Raw genomic sequence first — 21,777 nt, 5'->3', positions numbered from 1 at the left:
TTACCCTTGTAAAAATAAAAATTTGGGGGCGAAAAGATCATTTTTGTGGAAAAAAATGGATTTTTTATTTTCACGGCTCAACGTTATAAACTTCTGTGAAGCACTTGAAGGTTCAAAGTGCTCACCACACATCTAGATAAGTTCCTTAATGGGTCTAGTTTCCAAAATGGGGTCACTTGTTGTAGGTTTCCACTGTTTAGGCTCATCAGAGGCTCTGCAAACGCAACATGATGCCCGCAGACCATTCCACCAAAGTCTGCATTCCAAAATGGCACTCCTTCCCTTCCAAGCTCTCCCATGCGCCCAAACAGTGGTTTTCCCCCCACATAAGGGGTATCAGCGTACTCAGGACAAATCACACAATAACTGTGGGGGGTATGATTTCTCCTGTTACCCTTGTAAAAATAAAAATTTGGGGGCGAAAAGATAATTTTTGTGGAAAAAAATGGATTTCTTATTTTCACGGCTCTACGTTAAAAACTTCTGTGAAGCACTTGAAGGTTCAAAGTGCTCACCATACATCTAGATAAGTTCTTTGGGGGGTCTAGTTTCCAAAATGGGGTGACTTGTTGGAGGTTTCCACTGTTTAGGCACATTAAGGTCTCTCCGAACGCAACATGGCATCCGATCTCAATTCCAGCCAATTCTGCGTTGAAAAAGTCAAACGGCGCTCCATCCCTTGCGAGCTCTGCCGTGTGCTGAAAAAGTGGTTTACCCCCACATATGGGGTATCGGCGTATTCAGGAGAAATTGTACAACAAATTTTGTGGTTTATTTTCTCTTTTAACACTTGTGAAAATAAAAAAAATTGGTTCTGAAGTAAATTTTTTGCAAAAAAAAGTTAAATGTTATTTTTTTCCTTCCACATTGCTTTAGTTCCTGTGAAGCACTTAAAGGGTTAATAAACATCTTGAATGTGGTTTTGAGCACCTTGAGGGGTCTAATTTTTAGAATGGTGCCAATTTTGGGTATTTTCTGTCATGTACACCCCTCAAAATGACTTTAAATATGACGTGGTCCCTAAAAAAATGGTTTTGTAAATTTTGTTGTAAAAATGAGAAATCGCTGGTCAACTTCTAACCCTTATAACTTCCTAACAAAAAAAAATTTTGCTTCCAAAATTGTGGTGATGTAAAGTAGACATGTGGGAAATGTTATTTATTAAGAAATTTTTGTGACACATCTCTCTGATTTAAGAGCATAAAAATTTAAAGTTTTAAAATTGCAAAATTTTCAAAATTTTCGCCATATTTCTGTTATTTTCATAAATAAACACAAGACTTATCGAAGAAATGTTACCACTAACATGAAGTACAATTTGTCACAGTCTCAGAATCAGCGGGATCCATTAAATTGTTCCAGAGTTATAACCTCATAAAGGGACAGTGGTCAGAATTGTAAAAATTGGTCTGGTCATTAAGCTGCAAACTGGCTCTGTCGCTAAGGGGTTCATCCTCTATTGAAGAAAAAAAACAGTTAGAATATAGGTGAATAACTGCACCATTTGATTAAAGGAGCCACGTGCAAATACTCTAGCTTTATTTGCCCCTCAACATAAATGAGTGTGCAGTGTGGATCTTCAGTAATAAATAGCTAATAATAATATCGCAAAATGAGAGCCCCTAAAGAAAATAGGATAAAAACAAAGCAGAGTGTTGCAGTAGCGTAGGTGAATCATCAGATGCAGCCCCTATGGCTTAACGCTTGCCCCACTTGCAAATCTCTCCGTTCACGGGTCGTGGAAGCCTATCCGTCCGTGTAGATGGATGGTGTGCTCCCGCGGTATGTTGATACACCGCGGGAAGGGGAACTGTGTATTCCCCAAAACGCGTCGGATAGCTTTTTGTCCTTTGAGACGCTCAGTAGCTGTAGTGACGTCACACACTGCCAGGCATCATCGGCCATTTTTTTATTCCGCCGGGTAACCAGGGACACCACCGGCCAGGGCGCCCTTGGCTCTGCGCTGCTATTCTGAGGTCTTCTACTTCCACGCACCCAATCAATTTACCGTGGGAGCACACAGCATTTCTCCTCCATCACTACATTGCTGTTATTCAGACCTGTAGCCCTGAGATGGTGGAAGATCTGCCACCAGATATAAGCTACAGACCCTATTGACCAACCAGTAACCCTCTTTGATCTGAAGGTCTTCTCTAAAAAAAAGAGAAAAGTATTTGTTAGAAGCTATGATACTGCGATAGACAGCACTACAGTAAAGAATAGTACACTGAGAGGAAACCAGTGAGTCATAAAAAATAATAATAATTTTATTTCTATAGCGCCGTCATATTCCGCAGCACTTTACATTGCAGACGATGCGGATTTGTTGCGTTCCGCAGCGTTTTTTTTCTGTGTGGAAATGCTCCAAAAATGCAATGGAATACTAAAGCAAGGTTAATCATTGACAATCCTGAAGTGTTGTGCACATGATCTGGAAATTTCCTTCCTTATTTGCAGCGTTTTATTTTCCGCAGCATGTCAATTCTTTTTGCGCATCTGCATCGTTTTTCACCCATTGATTTCCATTGAGTCAGTCAAATCTGCAACAAAACCGCAGGTGTGAAAAGGTTTGTGGATTTGCTGCCAAAAACGCTTAAAAATTGTCAAAGGAAATTATATCAGAAGGAGGAAGAGTGTGTGTGGTTGGTTGCATCACATCAACAATGGAGTCCTATCCTATGGATGTTGGACAAGAAAATTACATCACTTTTTTTTTTTTAAATAATATATCTTTATTTAGCTCACAAATCCGCATAAAATCTGCATGAAAAATGCAAGGATTTTCCACTGCCTTTTTCTGTAAAGAGATGCAGAAACTGTGCAGAAATTTCTGCAAGCAAATCCACAACATGCGCACATAGCCTAAAAGTCCTGGACATGGGAAGAAAGACATCTGGGTCGCTTCCCTCCATATTATCCATGTCCAGCTCAGCTTAAAGAGGTTGCCCACTTTTTTGTGGGGCAATTTGTTTTTAGTTAAATAAGTTAGAAATTTTACATACACCATTTGGCTTTTACCGGCTCTTTTTTCTTTGCACATTCAATTTTGCCATGTTTTGTGGTCATAAATCATCTGAGAGCAACTGTTAGGCCGGGGTCACACTAACCGACGCAAAATACGGTCCGTATTTTACATGCGTAATGCGGATGAATGACCCCTAAATAGTGCTCCGTATGTCATCCGTAAGCAAGGTGTGGTCGCGTATTTTGCGCATGTCATCATCCGTATGTAATCCGTATGTAATCTGTATGGCCGGGATGGTCCAGCAGGCTGTGGGGATCCCCAGATCTGGGCACCTGGATTGCTGCTGATGCTGCCCTGATCCTCCTGTATGGCTGATGGTGCAGCAGCAGACGGTCCTGCTTCTAGATGTGGTCCTGGTGGTGGGGTTTGTGGTGCAGGCACTGGGTTTTCCTGAGAGGAATCTTCACCCATGCTTCTTGGAGGGAAGAAGATGGGCCAGCCACCTCATCCCCTACAGACCCAGGATCTATGTGTGGCGCCCCCAGGAGTATGGTCGCCACAGTGGCATTGCCTTCCTCCAGGGAGGGTGATGTCAGGCTTGGAAGCAATGAAGGGTCTCTCTAGCAGTTAACCATAACATGCAACACAGTTCCCACTCCGGGCCAGCAGAGGGAGCTCTGAACCAGAATTGGGGGAGGAGTGCTCTCTGAGGGCCTGGAAGGGAAATGAGGAGTTAGTGTGAGGAGGCCGAAGTGTGTAGAAGTGGAGAGAGAAGCTGGGGGACTGAGCAGAGTTGAGAGCTCGTTCCCAGCTGGAGCGCATGATCTGGAGCCTGGTCTCCACGGTTGTATGGATACTGAAGGTCCTGCAACAGAAACCAGAGGAATAGGAAGCTGTAAATGCTCTATTCCCATCTAAGACTCGGAGGCACAACAGCAACGGGTGAGCCAAGAGAAGAGATAGAAGGCTACAGCTGTCTGCCATACGAGGTAGATCAGAGAGGGAACAAGAAGGAGGAACTTCAGTGTAACACAGTACTGCATGTCCCTCAAGTAAGTGCTAGGAAGGAGACTACACAACCTATCTGCATAGAGAGATTCCTGAGTTGCTTCCAGGCTAATCAGCTCCTGTGCCATCTGTAATCTGGACCCTGGACTGCACTTACAAAGTAAAGGTAAAGAAACTATATTCCGCTGTGTCCTTGCCTTCTTTCTGCAACTTCTCCAGCACTGCTACATCCCTGTGCCAGACACTGCACCCTCTTCCCCAACACCGATCTACACTGCCTTGGGACTACAGCCCTGCCTGTGGAGGGCTACACCATCATTGCTGCACCACACCATCTGTCCCAGAGGATCTGTCTGCAGCGTCGGCTTAACATCTTCATTGCCGAATACCACAGGTGGCGTCACAAATCACTCATAAACTTTATTTCATCACTCAATCCCCTTTTACATGGGAGCCCAGGGCCACGGACCGGATCACCACTGCTGTGACATTCCCCTCTGAAGGACCGGCCCAGTACCGAGTACCCCACAGCCCTGGGAGGGCGACCCATATGATGGGCTTGGTATCTGAGCAAGTTCCCTTCTCCGTAAGGTTGGACTGAGTTCTGTTATGAAATAGAACAGAGCCAAAAATAAATCATTTTTTTTGGCCCTGTAAAGTATCTGTGTAATGTGGTGTGAGGTATCTACTTACGGTCTCAGATCCAGAATAGGAGCGAGGAAGGAGAGGCGATCATAATAAATATATTTTCGCTTTGTGTGGCCCGCATCACCACTCCTTGCCCGCTGCTGACGTTCCCGCCTGTATTGGTCGCGGATGCTGCGCCAGCGTCTCATCACATCTTCCACTGCAATGTGACAGGAAATATTCTCAATTTCACATATTTGCTAGGTCAAATTTGCTACCAGTAGCCTAGGCATGTGGCCTTCTAGGGTGTGCTATCTACCCAGGGCAGCATATATAATTGGGGCATCCAGGCCCGATACACAGGGTCACAATAGTTCAGGTATCAAGTAACTACACTTAATAACTTGGTTGGCTAGGAGGATGAGGAGCTTGTGGCCTGGGCCAAATTATGGCAGTGTAAAACCATGGGTCACATCAAAATCTACCCGCCTCATGAGGCATAAAGTCCAAGCACAGGAAGGGAGGGGGGGCTGATTCTAAATGCCTTTTTTGATGTGAGGTAATTTTAAACAGTTTTTGGGTTGTACTTACTCAGTTGCTGCTGCTACTCACGTGGCCGATCAGCAAAATCGTGGAACATCTGGCGACATATGCGCCTCCATGACGCCTCCTTGGCATAATGGGCATCACGTTGGTCCCTGATTTCTGGCCGCTCCTGCACTAATACAATAAGCGTGACGCTGCAGGACTCCGTGGAGGCGTACTTCCCGGATGTCTGGAGCGCTTTTTGAGCTAATTAGCATGTCTAAGCTTCCTGATGATGGATTGGCCCATTTCCTGTCACCTGCCAAAAGACCTGCATATTTCTCGCAAGTAACACGTGTGGTCCGTGTGTAATCCGTATTTTTTGCGCACCCATAGACTTGCATTGGCGTACTGCAGGCGTAGATTCAGAACACATGACACATGCACAGAAAATGAACAGGTCATTAAGACCCTGTTCACACCACCCAAGAACTAAGACACAGAAAAAACACACAGTATGACAAACGTGCATAAATACTCTGTTGTAAAATATATGTAACAGTAAGCCGCAAGTGCTAGTAAAAGATGTTAACAAAACCAGGGTATTTTGTTGATGCTTTTTTCGCAAAAAAACGTATCAACAAAATGCCCTGGTTTTGTTAACATCTTTTACTAGCATTTGCTGCTTACTGTTACATATATTTTACAACAGAGTATTTATGCACGTTTGTCATACTGTGTGTTTTTTCTGTGTCTTCATACTACTGGCGTAGTACGCTGACAATCGCAGCATGCTGCGATTGGCACGGACCGTAGAATACGGACGAGAATTATACGGCTGTTGGGAGCTGCCCCATAGAGAATCATTTGTCCGTGTGTAATGCGTGGTTTTAACGCCTCTCACTCGTCCGTATTCCTCTCTAGTGTGACCCCGGCCTAAGACTACTGCACACATTCAGTATTTGGTGAGTTTTTTAGCCCAGTATTTGTAAGTCAAAACCAGGAGTGGGTGAAAAATGTAGAAGTGGTGCAAATGTTTCTATTAGGCCGGGGTCACACTAACCGACGCAAAATACAGTTCGTATTTTACATGCGTAATACGGAGAAATGTCCCCTAAATAGTGCTCCGTATGTCATCCGTAATCAAGGCGTGGTCGCGTATTTTGCGCATGTAAGCATCCGTATGTAATCCATATGGCATCCGTATGCCGAGATTTTCTCTCCGGCTTGCAAAATAGACATATAATGGAGCCCTATGACAGGTTTTCTAACAAACGAAAGAATAGACATAGACACATAGAATGCATATATACTGTGTATATATATATATATATATATATATATATATATATACACACACAGTTGTGGCCAAAAGTATTGACACCCCTGCAATTCTGTCAGATAATGCTCAGTTTCTTCCTGAAAATGATTGCAAACACAAATTCTTTGGTATTATTAACTTCATTTAATTTGTCTTAAATAAATAAACACAAAAAGAATTGTCCTAAAGCCAAATTGGATATAATTCCACACCAAACATAAAAAAGAGGGTGGACAAAAGTATTGGCACTGTTCGAAAAAATCATGTGATGCTTCTCTAATTTGTGTAATTAACAGAACCTGTAACTTACCTGTGGCACCTAACAGGTGTTGGCAATAACTAAATCACACTTGCAGCCAGTTGACATGGATTAAAGTTGACTCAACCTCTGTCCTGTGTCCTTGTGTGTACCAAATTGAGCATGGAGAAAAGAAAGAAGACCAAAGAACTGTCTGAGGACTTGAGAAACCAAATTGTGAGGAAGCATGAGCAATCTCAAGTCTACAAGTCCATCTCCAAAGACCTGAATGTTCCTGTGTCTACCGTGCGCAGTGTCATCAAGAAGTTTAAAGCCCATGGCACTGTGGCTAACCTCCCTAGATGTGGACGGAAAAGAAAAATTGACAAGAGATTTCAACGCAAGATTGTGCAGATGTTGGATAAAGAACCTCGACTAACATCCAAACAAGTTCAAGCTGCCCTGCAGTCCGAGGGTGCAACAGTGTCAACCCGTACTATCCGTCGGCGTCTGAATGAAAAGAGACTGTATGGTAGGAGACCCAGGAAGACCCCACTTCTTACCCCAAGACATAAAAAAGGCAGGCTGGAGTTTGCCAAAACTTACCTGAAAAAGCCTAAAACGTTTTGGAAGAATGTTCTCTGGTCAGATGAGACAAAAGTAGAGCTTTTTGGGCAAAGGAATCAACATAGAGTTTACAGGAGAAAAAAACAGGCATTCAAAGAAAAGAACACGGTCCCTACACTCAAACATGGCGGAGGTTCCCTGATGTTTTGGGGTTGCTTTGCTGCCTCTGGCACTGGACTGCTTGACCGTGTGCATGGCATTATGAAGTCTGAAGACTACAAACAAATTTTGCAGCATAATGTAGGGCCCAGTGTGAGAAAGCTGGGTCTCCCTCAGAGGTCATGGGTCTTCGAGCAGGACAATGACCCAAAACACACTTCAAAAAGCATTAGAAAATGGTTTGAGAGAAAGCACTGGAGACTTCTAAGGTGGCCAGCAATAAGTCCAGACCTGAATCCCATAGAACACCTGTGGAGAGATCTAAAAATGGCAGTTTGGAGAAGGCACCCTTCAAATATCAGGGACCTGGAGCAGTTTGCCAAAGAAGAATGGTCTGAAATTCCAGCAGAGCATTGTAAGAAACTCATTGATGGTTACCGGAAGCGGTTGGTCGCAGTTATTTTGGCTAAAGGTTGTGCAACCAAGTATTAGGCTGAGGGTGCCAATACTTTTGTCTGGCCCATTTTTGGAGTTTTGTGTGAAATGATCATTGTTTTGCTTTTTGCTTCATTCTCTTTTGTGTTTTTTCATTTAAGACAAATTAAATGAAGATAATAATACCAAAGAACTTGTGTTTGCAATCATTTTCAGGAAGAAACTGAGTATTATCTGACAGAATTGCAGGGGTGTCAATACTTTTGGCCACAACTGTACATATATATATATACACATGTCATTGAGACACACACACATATATATATATATTTATATTTCATAGAGTTCCTCATAACAGAATAGCCGCTAATTCAATTGCCGGCTTCTGTCAAATCATTCCCCAACCCGACATGAAATGACACATGGTTTACACACAGTAAACCATTTCATGTTTTTTTTATATGTCTTTCATTAGTAATTAGATGAGGGTTGATGTCTAAAATTTGGGAGGTGCAGGTGTTAATTTAAGGGGTTAATTTGTTGTAAAAAATGCGTGGGCTCCTGTGGTAATTTGTCAACCAGAGAGGTAAAGCAGGTGAGTGTGGGCAGACTTTAATAGCCATGAGAGGGACCATTGTTTTTGACCCCCCTGGCTACAAAAATCTGCCCCCAGACGCCCCAGAAATGGCGCATCTATAAGATGTGCCAATTCTGGCACTTATCCTCTCTATTCCCATTGCCCTGTAGCGGTGGCGAATGGGTTAATATAACAAAGGGTTAATGTCACCATTTGATTGTAAGGTGACATTAAGCCGATTAATAATGGAGAGGTGTCAATAAGACACCGATCCATTATTAACCCTATACTACGATGATATATTGCCAACAAAGGATATATCACAAAGTATTGAGATGAAATTTTGTTTCTGACCAAATACTTATTTTCCACCATAATATGCAAATAAAATGAAAAAAAAAACAGACAATGTGATTTTCTGGATTTTTTTTTCTCAGTTTGTCTCCCATAGTTGAGGTCTACCTATGATGTAAATTACAGACGCCTCTCATCTTTTTAAGTGGTGGAACTTGCACTATTGCTGACTGACTAAATACTTTTTTGCCCCACTGTATCTATTCTTTCGTTTCTTTATTAAACCTGTCAGTGTGATTTTACTGTATTGCACACTGAATAGCCGGCTTTTCTAAAAGACACCGGGTGCGTATTTCTCGCAAGTCACACATCTGGTTCGTGTGTAATGCGTATTTTTAGCGCACCCATAGACTTGCATTGGCGTACTATGGGCGTAGTACGCTGACAATCGCAGCATGCTGTGATTGGCACGGACCATATAATACGGACGAGAAATATACGGCTGATGGGAGCTGCCCCATAGAGAATCATTTGTCCGTGTGTAATGCGTGGTTTTAACGCCTCTCACTTGTCCGTATTTCACTCTAGTGTGACCCCGGCCTTATGCTTTTTCTCTGACCACTCCACTTCTGGTTTTGGCTTACAAATACTGGGGTGCAAAACTCACTAAATACTCAATGTGTGCACATGGCCTAAGGCAAATGGTGCAAAGTTTGTAATGACACCCAATTGCAGAAATTATTTCTAGCCCCAATTACATCCATTTAATTAAGTCCCCTTTAACTTGTTTCTCCCATTTTTTACATATGGCTCACTTTAAAATAGAAAGTATTAGGCTACGTTTCCACAATGAGCTTTTGATACATTTTTGACGCTGCCTATTTTTTCTGCATCAAATACGCACTGTGTTACAGTTCCATCAAAGTTGATGGAAATTATAGTAATCTCACTCCCATTTTGCTTTTTTTTTTTACGTAAACTGACCTGCGGTAGTGTTTCAAATCCGCAGCATGTCAATTTCTCTTGGGATCTCTTGGCAGATTTGCTCCAGATTTGCAAAATCGCACACAAAAACTAAATGAAAAAGTAGCCTAATTTAAATAATAGGTGCAAATATGGGCAGAAATTCTGCAGTGTCAAAACTCATTGCGGCAACGTACAGTAGCCTTAGCTATTTCATAGGGTTTAGTGGTCAATGTGAAAAAACTCAATTTGTCTCAGCTGTCTGGACCCCTTTCTGTGTCACATGGACTTGAGCAAGACAATTTGACATTTCTAAAACCACAACAAACTGTTTTGATCTTACTCAGTTAAAATAGTAATTAGCCTGATCTTTACAAGAGTAAATCTCTGAAGTGGAGGGACATCATTTTAATCTAACACATACATTATTTGTTTAAGCTCCTGAATAGTAATGAAAATGTATTAATAATTGAATAAAAGAGAGGAGCAACATATCAAAAGATGTATTGTACAAAAGAGACACATTGCAATTTTATATTCCTTTTTTGTAACTTTTTATATAAGAAAATGTAAATAAAATATCAAATTTCAGAAGTTGTACAATCTTCTCACTTCTGCTGCAGATTTTTTCTTACAGATTCTCAACAACGTTATTTTGAAAAGCTATCACTTTACTGTGATAAATATGCAGAACAAATCCCAGTTACTTTTGTGCTCGGTAAGTGGTTGCCACTGGTGGAATGATCCACAGCAGCTTCTGTTGTGAAGGTGTGGTGCACGCTGCATGCAGCTGACACTTTAGTGGACATGTTTAGCAAATTGCTTAAAAACACATTTCCAACTATCAGGTACTTGTTTCCTAATTTTCACTTGTATAGTTAAAGGGAACCTGTCACCACTTCTGTATTTATCACCCAAATACTCAGGTAACAAACTCACCAAATACTGAATGTGTGCACGTGGTCTAAAACATCGGATAGCATTCGGCCGTGTTAGGCTACTTTGCACACAAATTTTGTGCAGCATTTTTGCATATGTTATGTAAGGCTGTGTTCCCACTTTTAGTTTTTAGTGGGTTTTTGACACTACGTATTTTTGATGAGTCATAAAAGCAGTGACCTAGGCCATGTTCACACGTTTAGCATTTGGTCAGTATTGTACCTAAGTATTTGTAAGCCGAAGCATATTTGTAAGCCTTCCCATCGGATGTGATACGCTGGTGTGACTCTAGCCTTAGGCCTGGATCACACTTCCGTTTTTTCAAATCCGTCAAAATCCGTCGGTATCTGTCAAAAAACGGATCCGCCATTTTTTTGGAGGATCCTTTTTTTTTGTCCCATAGACTTCCATTAGCCGTTACCACGGATCCGTCAAAAAACGGATCCGTTTAAAAAAAAACTGATCCGTTTGCTGCAAAAAACGGAAACGGATCCATTTGGCGGACACAAAAAGCGGATGTGTGAAACAGGCCTTATGCTTTTCCTCTGATTGTTCCTCCCCTGATTTTGGCTTACAGATAATGATGTAAAATACTGAACATGTGAACGTGGTGGATGGGATTTATGCCTACTGTGCTTTTATTTTTACTCATTGTAAACTGACCTGCAGTGCGTGTTCTAAATCCCCAACATGTCAATTTCTCTTGCAGGTACGTTGAGTTTACTGTGAGGATTTTACCCATAGCCTGGTATGGTATCACAGCTGTCCATGGCTAAAATGCTTCAACTCACCATTTAATTACCGGTAATAAATTAAGACAGACAACCAGAACTTTGAATGAAAATGCTGCAGTGTTAATGTAGGGTGCCCCAATGCATTACAATTAATTTAACCACATATTAAATAATATTTTAATCAACCACTTAATAAGCCATCAATCCAAATATTATACCAATACATTCAAAATCCTGTGCACCAAGCCTTAGCTGTTTGACCTCCTCAAACTAAACACCGCAACGAATAGAAAAAATGATCATCAAGGGGCAGGTGGGCAGGGAGATGCTTTACATAGAGAACTTCAGTCAGACAAGTCTATGGCCAGGTAGAAAGAGATTATATAGAGACCTTCTTCCCGCCAAAATAGGCATCTACCAATCAGAGACCTGTCCCTCGAAACTGCCCTGACATGTGACCTGATGGCAGAGCTTTCTAGAAGGTTAGTAGCAACAAAAATTACCTGAGCACAGGAGGAGGGGGGGTGAGAATAAGGGACCATGGAATGTATCATTATAAAGTGAACCAAAAAAAACTGCTGCTTAAAGGGAATCTGTCACCCCTTTTTTGAGATATCATATAATGATATCATTCAGTTGTGTGTCACATAAGGATTCTCTTAGTACTTTTGCTTCCCCCTGACCCCGCACCTTTCTTGCATAAATACCTTTTTTATATCGGTTCAGATGTATGTAAACTACCGCTGTCCGATCCGCTGGGCGGGGCTTATTCACCTGCTCCCCCCTCCCTGTCTTGCTCTACACATTTCTTCTTGTGTAGAGCAAGATAGGGAGGGGGGGGGAACAGGTGAATAAGAGAATCCTTATGTGACACACAATTGAAAGATATCATTATATGATATCTCAAAAAAGGGGTGACAAATTCCCTTTAATGGGAGGCAACATGATCCCAAGGGCCCCTCCTAATGATTTACTCCAGGGGCTCACATTAGATGCGGTAAAAAAAAATGCACGTGTGTTTTTAGTGCATTTCCACAGCAGAAACACATCAAAAATACATGTAATCTGCACACGACTCTATCAACAAAGTCTTGGCAAAGCCAAATACCAGGAAGTATCAAAAACAAAGTAACTTTATTTATAACATGACATGCCAACAAGAAACAAAAAATGTGTTAAAAGATGCAATAAAAACATAATGAAAATGCAAGTAACCACTGAGTAAAAAAAAAAAGCCCAAAGCGCCGCCCCCTGTTGTACACCTGGTGATTCCAGATGTGTTCATTGAAGACATGCGGAATCACCACATCGTAGCCATAGACTGGGTTATTTATCTTGCGGAGACAGAGCGTCTCCGCAAGATAAATAGACATTCTGCGGTCTGTAAAGACGCACCGCATGTCCGGATACGCAGGGCCGCCGAATCCGACCTTGCACGCATAGTGGAGATGGGATTTCATAAAATCCCCTCCACTATGCTGTAACATCTGGATGCTGCGGATTGGACACTGTGGCTATACGCAGCGTTCAATCCGCAGCAAGTCCTGGTGTAATCCGGACAGTGGAAACATACCCTAAAATGGAAAGTCAAAAACTCATTGTGAGCACACAGCCTTAGAGCGGTTTCACACATCCAGATAATGGTACCGGAAAAAACGGTACCGAAGCTATCCATGTCCGTGTGTCCGTGTGGATACGTAGGCCATCCGTGTGTGATCCGTGTGCTATCTGTATATCCGTGTGTACCATCCGTATGTGATCCATATGCTGTCCATGTGTCCGTGTAGTGAAAAAATTGGTTTGAATGTTAACCCTATGACTCCTAAAAACGCACACGGACGGCACACGGACGCCATCCGTGTGCGGTACATGTTTACACGGACCCATTGACTTGTATGGGTCCGTGTGATCCGTGCTGTTGCACAAAAACGGACATGTCAGCATGTTTTGCACACGGACACACGGTCCGTGAAAACACACTGACATCTGCATAGACACATTCATGAGAATGTGTCTATGTGTGTCAGTGTCTCCGGTACGTGAGAAAACTGTCACTACACGTACCGGAGACACTGACGTGTGAAACTGGCCTTAGGCTAAGTTCCCAAAATGAGAATTTGGTGAATTTTTGATGTTGCAGATTTGCTGCACATAAGCTACTAAGATTCTTACAGGGTTTTTTTCATTTTCACTTCATTTTTAAATCAAGTTTTCGATGCTGCGGTTTTTGTCCCCTTTTGATGTGTCATGTTGTAAATAAAGCTGCTTTGTTTTTGATATGTCCTGGTATTTGGCTTTGATAAAACTTTATTGATACTTAGGCCTGGATCACACATCCGTTTTTAGACGTCCGTCAAAATCCGTCGTTTTGCAAAAAAAACAGATCCGCCTTTTTTTGGCGGATCCGTTTTTTTTCCCATAGACTTGCATTAGTGGCTAAAGCAGATCCGTCTAAAAAACGGATCCGCTAGCATCCGTTTGTGGCAAAACAGAAACAGATCCGTTTTTACACACTTTGGCGGACGCCAAAAAACGGATGTGTGAAGTGTGAAACAGGCCTTATGGGTAAAGTCTGCATATAGAATTCAGCGTACCCGCTGGAGAAATTGTCATGTTGTGATTTAAAAAAACATAATGCAGGTTAGTTTACAGAGTAAGAAAAAAGAAGTTACCTCAGAAGGAAAATTAAAGCGATCAAAAAAGTCCAAAAGACTCAATATTACAAAAGATAAAATTAAATCTTTATTGTAGTGTAAACAAGGACAAGGAGACAGGGGGAAAAAAATTGAGTCAAAATGACCATAGCAGCACTGAGGCAAACAAACGGGGCATACATGGGAGAATGAGACCAAATAGGGATAAGGCATATCTAAGGCATAATAGCAATGTAAAATAGAATGATAAATTGCGCCAAACCCAAATTGTCAAGTGAAGCCAAACAGGTTTAGATGGATATAAACTTTAACATTGTATACATTTAAACAATAGAGGCAACTTTACCTGTTGGGACAGCAAGTAGAGGTCTCACCACGTGTGTACCCCCCAACGCACGTTTCGGCAAATGGCCTTTCTCCCCTTGAGAAAGGCCATTTGCCGAAACGTGCGTTGGGGGTGTACACACGTGGTGAGACCTCTACTTGCTGTCCCAACAGGTAAAGTTGCCTCTATTGTTTAAATGTATACAACGTTAAAGTTTATATCTATCTAAACCTGTTTGGCTTCACTTGACAATTTGGGTTTGGCGCAATTTATCATTCTATTTTACATTGCTATTATGCCTTAGATATGCCTTATCCCTATTTGGTCTCATTCTCCCATGTATGCCCCGTTTGTTTGCCTCAGTGCTGCTATGGTCATTTTGACTCAATTTTTTTCCCCCTGTCTCCTTGTCCTTGTTTACACTACAATAAAGATTTAATTTTATCTTTTGTAATATTGAGTCTTTTGGACTTTTTTGATCGCTTTAATTTTCCTTCTGAGGTAACTTCTATGTTATGTGCGATTGTCCTTATTGTGCCTACTAAGGTATACCCATTTTTTATGGCCATATATGTATGTGCTATATGTAATTAATACATTTCATCTTTATGGGTTTTTTATCCTTAATATGGTTTTAGAGTAAGAAAAAAGCACAGTGGACATGAAAATCTCATCCACTTTGCAGTAACTGTAAGGAACTGCATTTTTTGCACATTTAAAATCCGAGGCATTAAAAAAATCACCAGCAACTCGTTGCAGGAACTTAATTTTGGGCTATGTTCCCATGTAACAAAAATGTATGAGATTTCCCTATGCATATTTGATTGCGGAAAATCCACTGTCAGCATAGTTTCAAGAAATTTTAAGAAATATCTGCAGAGTAAATTGACAAGAGCCACAGCATGTGAATTTATGCTGTGGATGTCAGTGCAAATGTCATATTTTACAATGCAAGGGGTGGGATGTGTGAATCCTTTGTACCTGGGCAGCACGGTGGCTCAGTGGTTAGCGCTGCAGCGAGTCCTGGGTTCGAATCCCACCAAGGACAACATCTACAAGGAGTTTGTATGTTCTCCCCGTGTTTGCGTGGGTTTCCTCCGGGCACTCCGGTTTCCTCCTACACTCCAAAGACATACTGATAGGGATTCTAGATTGTGAGCCCCAATGGGGACAGTGATGAAAATATGTGCAAACTGTAAAGCGCTGCGGAATATGTTAGCGCTATATAAAAATAAAGATTATTATTTATTATTATTACCTTCTTTGCAATGATATCCGCAGTTATAATGACTAGTGATGAATGAACGTGCTCGGATAAAGTATTATCTGAGCATGCTCATGTGCTAACCGAGCGTCTTTGGCGTGCTCAAAAATTATGTTCAAATCCCCGCGGATGCATGTTTCGCCACTGTTTGAGAGCCGCAATACGTGCAGGGATAGCCTAACTAACATACACCTTATCCGAGCACATTTGCTCATCACTAGTAATAACTGCAGGAACTTTGCTGTGGGAGGTCCGAAATAATAAGTACGCTTCGTGGGAATGTGGTCTTAGAGCAGGCAACATTAGATTAAAAACAAATAAAAAATTGAAGTCCTATGAGGATTTATTCACACTTCCTTTTCTCCAATACAGATACATTTGAAAGTTTTTACCTTTGTTATGTGAACTAAATGGCTGAACATTAATTTGTCTTTTTAGTTAATATTAGCATTAGGCTGTTTCATTCTTTTTAAGTCACATGCAGTAGTGCATGAAACACCCCAGTAACATTAACCACTAACTGTTCGCGATCAACATCAAATTTGCATGAGTTTTCTCCTAGCAAAATAAGGGTATGTGCACACGTTGAGTATTTGCAAAAGAAATTTCTGCACCACAAATGCATCTTCTGGCAGGAACAGCGCTGCATAAATTACGTGTTTTTTAATGCATTTCTGACAAATTTTGCTTGTGTTTTTCTTGTGTTTTTTCCCCATTCATTTGAGTGGGTAAAGAATTGACATGCTGCAAATTTGAAGCTACTAAGGACTGAAAAAAGCTACGTGTCCATGAGATTTTAGAAATCTCATTAATTTTAGTGTTATTGTAAACTGCAGCTTTTAGGTGGAGAAATTTCTGCTGCAAGCGCTTAACGTGTTCACACGACCTAAAACGTTTTGCAAATTAATTGGTTGTATTCACTCCAAATTTAAGCAAGTGCAGGTTGTACAAATTTTTTTTATGCCAGTAATTAAAACAGGCAGGAAGAACCTGGAATACATTTTAAGGCTATGTGCCCACGTTGCGAAATGCTGCAGAATTTTCAGCAGCATTTCCGCAACTCTCTGCCACGGGTAAAACGCATGCGGAATTCTCATGCATTTTCCCACTAAACACAAACGTTTCGCAAGCGTTTTTAGCTTGCAGAACGCTAGGGCTTTTCCAAGGGATTTGAAGCATCGCTTGGAAAGTGATTGACAGGTTGGTCACACTCGTCAAACATAGTGCTTGACAAGTGTGACCAACTTTTTACTATTGAGGCCGCCTATGCAGCATCAATAGTAAAAGATAGAATGTTAAAAATAATAAAAAAATACAAAATAGGGATATACTCACCCTCTGTCGGCCCCCGCAGTTCTCCCGGTCCTCATCGAAGCTGCCGGCAGGCTCCGTTCCCAGGGATTCATTGCGAGAATCACCTCAGATGACGTAGCAGTCTCGCGACCGTGACGTCATATGGGGTGATTCTAGAAATGCATCCCTGGGAACGGAAGTTGCTGGCAGCGCCGTGTGAAGCGCTGAGGACTCCGAGGGCCGACAGAAGGTGAGTATATCTCTATTTTTTACAGGGATATGGTACCCAGGGCATGGAGGACAGTCTCCTCTCCTCTAGACCCTGGGTACCATCCGCACATGAAGCGCTCACTTTACGCATGATGCGCATAGCCACATGCGTAAAGTGAGCGTTTCAATGCAATCCTATGGCGGCAGAATCGCTGTGATTCCACAGAATTAATGGACATGCTGCGGATTTTACTGCAATGCGATTCCGCAGCGGAAAAATCCGCAGCATTGTAACAGCAACTGCGGAATCCCATAGGATTGCATGGGAATGTGTTTTTTAAGCGTTTTGTAAGCGTTTCCGCTGCTGCAAAAACGCGGCGTAAACGCTTAAAAAACGCAACGTGGGCACACAGCCTTAGGGCTCATTCACACTTGAGTTTTCCATGTACAAATGCTGTCCGTGTTATTCACAGATAGCACTCGTACCAGAGATAACCTATGGGGCTGTTCACGTCAGTTGTTTTTTTTCTTGCCCCAAATGGTTAATGCAAAATTGCGGAGCCGTGTCCGATATTGATCAAACTCAGCAATGTAAGTGAATGGGTCCGTGAATAAATTGGACAGCACTCATTAACTGATAGGTAGGAGAAGGTGGACAAACGTTTTTTTCTCATCAGTGAAAAAAAGTGATGACACTGAAGAAAATCTGTTGAAACTAATGAAAATTACAGATGAAACTCAGATGGATTTTCTTATTTGAGAAAATCACCGATATCTGCCTGAGGCCTTAGGGTATGTGCACATGTTACGTATTGGCAGCATATTTTTCTGCAGCAAAAACCAGATTGTTGGCAGGAAGAACGCTGCTTAGCACACACATAGTTTTGACACGTTTACAACGTATTTTGCATGTGTTTTTGATGCATTTTCTCTTGCATTTTTTCTCCTTTCATTTGAATTGTTGAAATATGCTACAAAAAAAAAAAAGATGAAAGAATTGACAACTGTAAGGAAAAAATAAGCCGTATAAGCATTTTCAGAAATATCATAAAACGCTGCATATTTTTCCGCAGCAAAAACACAGCTTACCAACACCCCTTAGTCCTCATTCAGACATCTGTGATTTTTCACGTATGCAAAAAACAGTCCGACTTTTCATCAGTGATCCAAATTTCATGTTTGGTCAGTATGTCAGTTTTTGCCATTAGTTTTTTATTAGTGATTTTCATTGGTGAAAAAATAAATAATAAATTGCAAATCTTTATTTATTCATTCCAATGTTAATCATGGACAGTACATGGATTGTCCACTGATACCATCTATGCGCTATCTGCGATTTTCAAGGACCCATAAATTGTATGGATAATTTTGATCTGTGAATCCGGTAAAAACTGACATAATGTCATGATTTTTTTGTGGACACAGGGTTTGCAAAAAACACACATGTGTGAATAGCACCGTGGACCACAATGGGTACGTGTTTTATCCATGAAAATCAATGATAGAACATATACATGATTCACAGTCGTCTGGATGAGGCGTAAGCTGGTGTAGAAAATCGATTGAATAATTTCAATAAAAAAGATGACATCAAAGTAAAATTAATCAACTTTACCAGTTTCACACAAGTGTAATACAGGAGCATTTTTAAACCCATGTTACAATCGCATGTCCCCATCTATTAAGCAGTTAGTTTTAATGTAAAAAGATTATATTATGCTTATATAAATCTTACCTCCCAAGTGTTCCTGCAAATTCCTTGTCTTTGAAATTCCCCTGTAAATTGAGCTTTCCATTGCCTAGCTTCCAGTTGCCTAGATATGCAGTATCATGTTATAAGAAATCATAATTAAAGGGAACCTGTCACCAGAAACAACACTATTAACCTGAAGATGTGTGGTTAATCTGCAGGTTAATAGCGTTCTGAGCCTGTCCGGCGCCCACGCTTACCCAAAAGCTGTGGGAAGAAAATTAACTTTATTCCCCCCGGCAGTGTTCTGGTTTCAGTCACGGGGGCGGCACTGGTTCAGTCACCGGCTGCTGCAGGAGATTGTTCTGATAGGCATAACTCTCAGAAGAGAAGACATATTGAGCCTTTCACAGCCATCATCTCTACTCCAAAAGAGTACGTTCTGATATTGATGCACCTGAAGGCAAGAGCAGTCCACAACTGACCCCATTAATTCTATGGTCCTGTTCATTCCATATGTGCCTGCCAATGCGATTCCTACATTAGGATTCTGAAACTGGGCTTTCTGGCACTGGGCTCTCCAGTGCAACCCAAAATCCTTTGATAATCTTTAGATTTCATGATACATTGCACACCTTCAAGACACAGTTCCAGAGGCAACATAACAACCCCAAAACATATTTGAACCTCCACCATATTTGACTGTAGGCACTGTGATGTTTTCTTTCTAGGCCTCATTCCATTTTTAGTAAACAGTAGATTGATGTGCCTTGCCAAAAAGTGCTATCTTGGTCTCTTCTGTCTGACACTTTCCCAGAAGTATTTTGGGTTACTCATGTAAATTTTGGTAAACTGCAGTCTAGCTTTTTTATGTATGTGTCAGCAATGGGGTCCTCCTGGGTCTCCTGCAATAGCAGTTAATGTAATTGAAATGTCAGCGGATAGTTTACACTGACAATGATGCACCCTGAGCTTGTAGGACAGCTTTAATTTCTTTGAAACTTCATTGGGGCTGATTATCCACCATCAGGCCTAGCTTTCATTGCAAGGTTTCAGCAATTTTTTTCTGCTGTCCACAGAGATTAGCTAAAGTGCCATGGGTTGTAAACTTTGTGATTATATTGTGCACCTTGGACAAAGGAACATCAAGATCTCTGGGGTTGGACTTGTAACCTTGAGATTGTTGATATTTTTCTGCAATTTTGGTTCTCAAGTCCTCACACAGTTCGCTTCTCCTCTTTCTGTTCTCCTTCCTTAGTGTGGCACACACACAATGTAAGGATTGAATCAACTTCTCCCTTTTTTATCTGTTTTCAGGTGGGATTTTCATATTACACACACCTGTTACTTGACACAGGTGAGTTTGAACAAGCATCACATGCTTGAAACAAAGTTGTTTACCAACTAGTTTGGAAAAGTGCCAACAACTTTGTCCTGCTTATTTTTGGAGTTTTGTGTGAAATTATGTTCAATTTGCCTTTTTTGCGCTATTTTTTGGTGTTGTTCCAATACACACAAAGAAAATAAAAATGTGTATAACAGAAAATGCGTAATTGCAATAATTTTCTAGGAGAAATACTTCATTTTCTGGAACAATTTCAACGTTGCCAACACTTTTGACCATGGCTGTATAAGATTCAGAGGGAAACAATACCATGCCACTCATATATACTGAGAGTTGATATACAGAACTGTTCTTTCCTCTAGAATACCTATGATATGAATTACAATAGATTTGTCTATTTGTAAGTGCTAGAAAAGCGCAGAATTACTTTTCATTTTATGTCTCAATAATTTCATTATTCCAAAGCTACTGTTTAATACTTCAGCCAGCAGCTTTTGGGAGATTCTTTATGTAAAATACCACAAAATTATGCATCCTATATCATGTGTATCATGTTGTATTTTTCGGACTATAAGGTCGGGTTCATATTGCTTTGTGGCAGTCCGTTGGATGGACTGCGTTACACCGCGGCATAACGCGGTGTAACGCAGTCCGTTAACGCTGCCATTGCCCTCTATTGTCGGGCGCATCGCTAACGCATGCCATAAAGCGGCTTGCGTTCGCGACGTGCCGTCATTCAGTGACGGAGCCTCGGACGCGGGCTGCAGCGTCTGAGGCTCCGTCACCGCTAGCACAGATGATTCATCTGTGCTAGCGGGTATAGCATAACGCGATTGCGTTATGCTATACCGTTTAACCGGCCCGTCAACGCTATGCGTTGAACGGGCTGGTTAAACGTAATGTGAACCCAGCCTTAGGCTTATGAAATCCATTATGTTTTTGCATCATAGAAACTTACGCCCCGATTCATTAAGGTGTCTATGTCAGAACTGTCGTAAAACACCTTAAAAAGTTGCGCAAAATCTTTTGCAACTTTTGATGTTTTCACAACATTTTCAGCCAGCTCTGCTAAAGTGGATAACACTGAGGCTGCAGTGCTGAGCCATTCAGTGTGGGGTCCTGGGTTCAAATCTCACCAAGGACATCATCTGCAAGGAGTTTGTTGTTCTCCCCGTGTTTGTGTAGGTTTCTTCTTGGTACTTTATTTTCCTCCCACACTCCAAATACATACTGAATTTAGATTTTGAGCCCCAATGGGGACAATGATGATGACTGTAAAGCGCTGTGGAAATCAATTGCGCTCTATGAGTGAGTAAAATAATAAATAAGGTGGGGCGGGAAGACGATATGGAAATTCCCACTCATCTAATTCCTGATTAGTTGTGGTGTACTTTGAATGTGTGATAATTTGATGACTTATATAATGCAATCCTGATCTCTTATGAAGCCTTCCCTCATGCGGGTCTTCACAGGAGCTCCAAGATGATGCTTACAAAGATATTCACAGCTCATTGGCTCCCTGCTGTCTTGTTGCAGGGAAGTGAAGTTGATGGGCAATGGAATCATTGGAATCATCTATACCAGGCCCATTGGCCTTTGAGGATTAATAGTAAATAGCCTATACTATTTTGGTCAGAAAACACC

The 21,777-nt window shown here is 41.4% G+C and overlaps 1 protein-coding gene and 1 long non-coding RNA gene across 3 annotated transcripts in view; one reads left to right on the top strand and one right to left on the bottom strand.

Annotated features, from left to right (window-relative positions):
- Window positions 1–21,777, top strand: part of BEST3 (bestrophin 3) — a 95,903-nt gene that overhangs the window by 49,552 nt on the left and 24,574 nt on the right. Inside the window, exon 4 of one of the 2 annotated variants that reach the window (XM_073555511.1) lies at window positions 10,303–10,397. In XM_073555511.1, the coding sequence (XP_073411612.1) occupies window positions 10,303–10,397 (95 nt within the window). Of the gene's footprint in view, window positions 1–10,302; window positions 10,398–11,732; window positions 11,835–21,777 lie in introns of those variants that run through there. The other variant, XM_073555514.1, reaches the window with a different exon arrangement.
- Window positions 1,263–20,154, bottom strand: LOC141059216 (uncharacterized). Its single transcript, XR_012222401.1, has 3 exons — window positions 19,049–20,154; window positions 18,834–18,912; window positions 1,263–2,153 (listed from the first exon to the last, which is right to left on the bottom strand). It is a non-coding gene; the product is annotated as an uncharacterized lncRNA (long non-coding RNA).

This window comes from Dendrobates tinctorius, unplaced genomic scaffold (assembly GCF_039654945.1).
Source record: "Dendrobates tinctorius isolate UK_male_01 unplaced genomic scaffold, ASM3965494v1 ptg000224l, whole genome shotgun sequence".
NCBI lineage: Eukaryota > Metazoa > Chordata > Amphibia > Anura > Dendrobatidae > Dendrobates > Dendrobates tinctorius.
Note: the sequence above shows the minus strand (reverse complement) of the source record. Positions and strands in the feature narration are given on the sequence as shown.